The following is a 2,806-nucleotide window of genomic DNA, read 5'->3' as shown; positions in this document are numbered from 1 at the left end:
ATATATATATATATTTAATTTTTTTAAAACTAACAAATATTTCGATTAAACATTTTTTAAACGTAAATTGTTTAATTACTTGAGTACATACTGATGTCGGAGTGACTCCTTTAGCTCATATTAATGCAGCATATTTAGCACTAAACTTCATCGAGTGTTATGTACTAATTAAATTAATGAAGATCAGATGTTTCTCTTCAATATTAAATTTCAGAGTAAATACATTTCTAATGTATTTACACTGTTAGAAACGTTTGTGAATTTAGAATATCCTTACAATAAAAATGTGCAGTAAATTTATAAACCATAACATTTTGTTGTAATGTCACAATATTTGTAAATTCACAATAGAAATTTGTTGTGAATTCACTGCCGCACATGCGTATTAGAGATTGGCATATATTAGGTTAAGTAAAAAGTCATCGCGTTTTTTTAAAAGACATCTATCAGTAAAAACCGCAATTACTTTCTTACCAACAATATAAATATATCTTAATAGAGTAAAGTTTCAGCTTTAAAAATCTCTTTTTTAAATTATACGATACGACAATTTTTAATGGAGTTATGAGCAATTAAAGTCAAAATAATTCTTTTATTTAATCCGCGATAACTCAGTAATCAAAAGTCGTAGGAATATTTAAAAAAAACGATTTTGTAGGGAAAGTATCAAGCTTTCACGATATGTAATCGAAAATTTTCTCAAATTCGTTTTGGACACGTTACAAATCCACAAAGTGAGAAGAAAATTTTTCGTCTTTTTCAGCTCGTAGTTTTTGGTATGTAAAAATTATCAAACTCATATAAACTTAAAAAATGTGATAAGCTTTTAAAAGTAGAGATTTCAAGCTTTAAAACCCTTTTTTCAAATTTGAATTTCATTCATTATTGACGAAGATATTGTATATACAACTTTGAGCTAAAAAATACGCGATGACTTTTTACTCAACCTAATACTTTATCACAAAATGTTATTGTAATTTTTCATTTCTCTTATTGTAATTGTAATTTTGGATAGAAATTTCTTACAGTGTATACGCTATTTTTTTTTTGTACAGGATAATTCCATCTGTTTGCAATTAATACAATTGCTTTTTCAATGATAATCAACATATTTCGATGTCAAAACCAATAATAAAGTCAATGCACGTTCATACTAAAGCTACGGTCGGCAAGTACAGAATTTCTACAAACTCTACAGAACAGAAATGATATTCACGATTTCTCTGCATGGGCGGCCGTAGTTGACGTTATAACCGAAGCGATGTCGCTGGTGGATTGACTAGTGATTGGTTCTAGTGGCGGCACGCTAAAATGAAAAGAGAATAGTATTAAAATGTATATTATAATGTATGTAATAAATAATTATTAACTAACGTTTTTAATTTAAAATGATCCTACTATTTGTTTATTTGAATATTTAAAAAAATAAATTTAGACAGTAAAATATGTAATTTTATAATCTAGCAATAATATTTTAAAAATTTATATTATATTATTTACATATATAAAATTATATAAAATTTATATTATATTACATTTTATATTATTTTTATATCTTAATTTTTATAACAATTTATATTGTGTAAAAAATATCTCAAAATTATTGCAATTATTTTAATTCCTGAGTTTTTCGCTGAATTTTTTTGGAGTTAATTATTTTTCAACAAAACTAAAGTTATAAATGCATGTACTGAGATACTACACAAATAAATTATTTTTCAAAGTTTAAAATATGAAGCGCTTTATAGTTCCCAGTGTTAAGATGTTGAACTAACATTCCTTTACATTACATTAAATTAATTATTCAGAAATAAATTGAGAGCCGATAAATTATCGGATTCACACAATCATTCTGATAATCCCCCCAATTCCAATCATATTGTAAATTAACTTTATTTTTCTTTTTTGTTCGAAGTGTTTCCTCGATTTAATTTTAATTTTTTTTTAATAATTGGTTTATTAATAGAATTACCGATAACGTGCTGTATAATAATGTCGAAATATGTGCAAATCTTCTGCATTATAAATGAAGTGATTCGTGACTTACGTAAGAGTAGTTTGACGATTCAACACGGCGGCGGTAGGTAATGCGAGAGGTGAGTGTGCATGTCCTAATTGTGCTCCAGTTGGTGTAGTTACAGGAAGACAATGTTCTTCGATCCCTCCACCACCCCCACCGCCGCTTGCGTACATATTCAACTGCAACGAGTCCACTGCAATATCAATAAAAAGACAATATTGATCACAATTACTTTGCTCGTCATATTTCACGTGCTCATCATGTTTTTACATTATTCTTAACTTCTTTTAACGATACCTATATGTATTATATATAAATTGTATTTCAAGAAGATGTATGTATTATTTATGATGTTACTCTATGATATATCTAAATTTGCGTATTTCTAATAATACATTTGTTTACATATCTTCACTTATTTTCGTTAATTATAGATACGTATTGATACTTAAATTATAAAGATTTAAGGATCAGCTGATAGCTTCTTATCACGAATGAATATTCGAGATCTCAAATATTCATCGAATAATCCATACGATTATTAATCGACTTTAATCTTTATTTTGCCGTTTACTTAAAAAGTGCCCCAAGGTTGTAACGTGATTTTCAAGAAAGATAAGCGTATATAATTCGAATAAAATTTTTTGAATTTTTCTTCGTTTTTATCTATTTTTATATCTTCAGCTTTGTAAAGCTGAAGGATTTTGACTATATACGACAACTGTATGGGATAACAATTCGTTAAGTCAAAAGAATATAACAATTTAATTGTAAATGAAAAATATC

General features: G+C 26.8%; 1 protein-coding gene across 5 annotated transcripts in view; it reads right to left on the bottom strand.

Annotated features, from left to right (window-relative positions):
• Nucleotides 1-1,040: 1,040 nt before the first annotated feature.
• LOC108746548 overlaps nt 1,041-2,806 on the bottom strand; it is an 11,804-nt gene continuing 10,038 nt past the window's right edge. For 4 of the 5 annotated variants that reach the window (XM_018483382.1, XM_018483393.1, XM_018483402.1 and 1 more), the window contains exons 7-8: nt 2,048-2,213; nt 1,041-1,306 (exon numbers count right to left, since the gene is read on the bottom strand). In XM_018483382.1, coding sequence (XP_018338884.1) covers nt 1,213-1,306; nt 2,048-2,213 — 260 coding nt within the window. In that variant the 3' untranslated portion in view covers nt 1,041-1,212. Of the gene's footprint in view, nt 1,307-2,047; nt 2,214-2,806 lie in introns of those variants that run through there. The other variant, XM_018483416.1, reaches the window with a different exon arrangement.

Source organism: Trachymyrmex septentrionalis, unplaced genomic scaffold, assembly GCF_001594115.1.
Source record: "Trachymyrmex septentrionalis isolate Tsep2-gDNA-1 unplaced genomic scaffold, Tsep1.0 scaffold107, whole genome shotgun sequence".
Classification (NCBI taxonomy): domain Eukaryota; kingdom Metazoa; phylum Arthropoda; class Insecta; order Hymenoptera; family Formicidae; genus Trachymyrmex; species Trachymyrmex septentrionalis.
The sequence above is the reverse complement of the archived record's forward strand: the minus strand, read 5'-3'. Positions and strand labels throughout refer to the sequence as shown.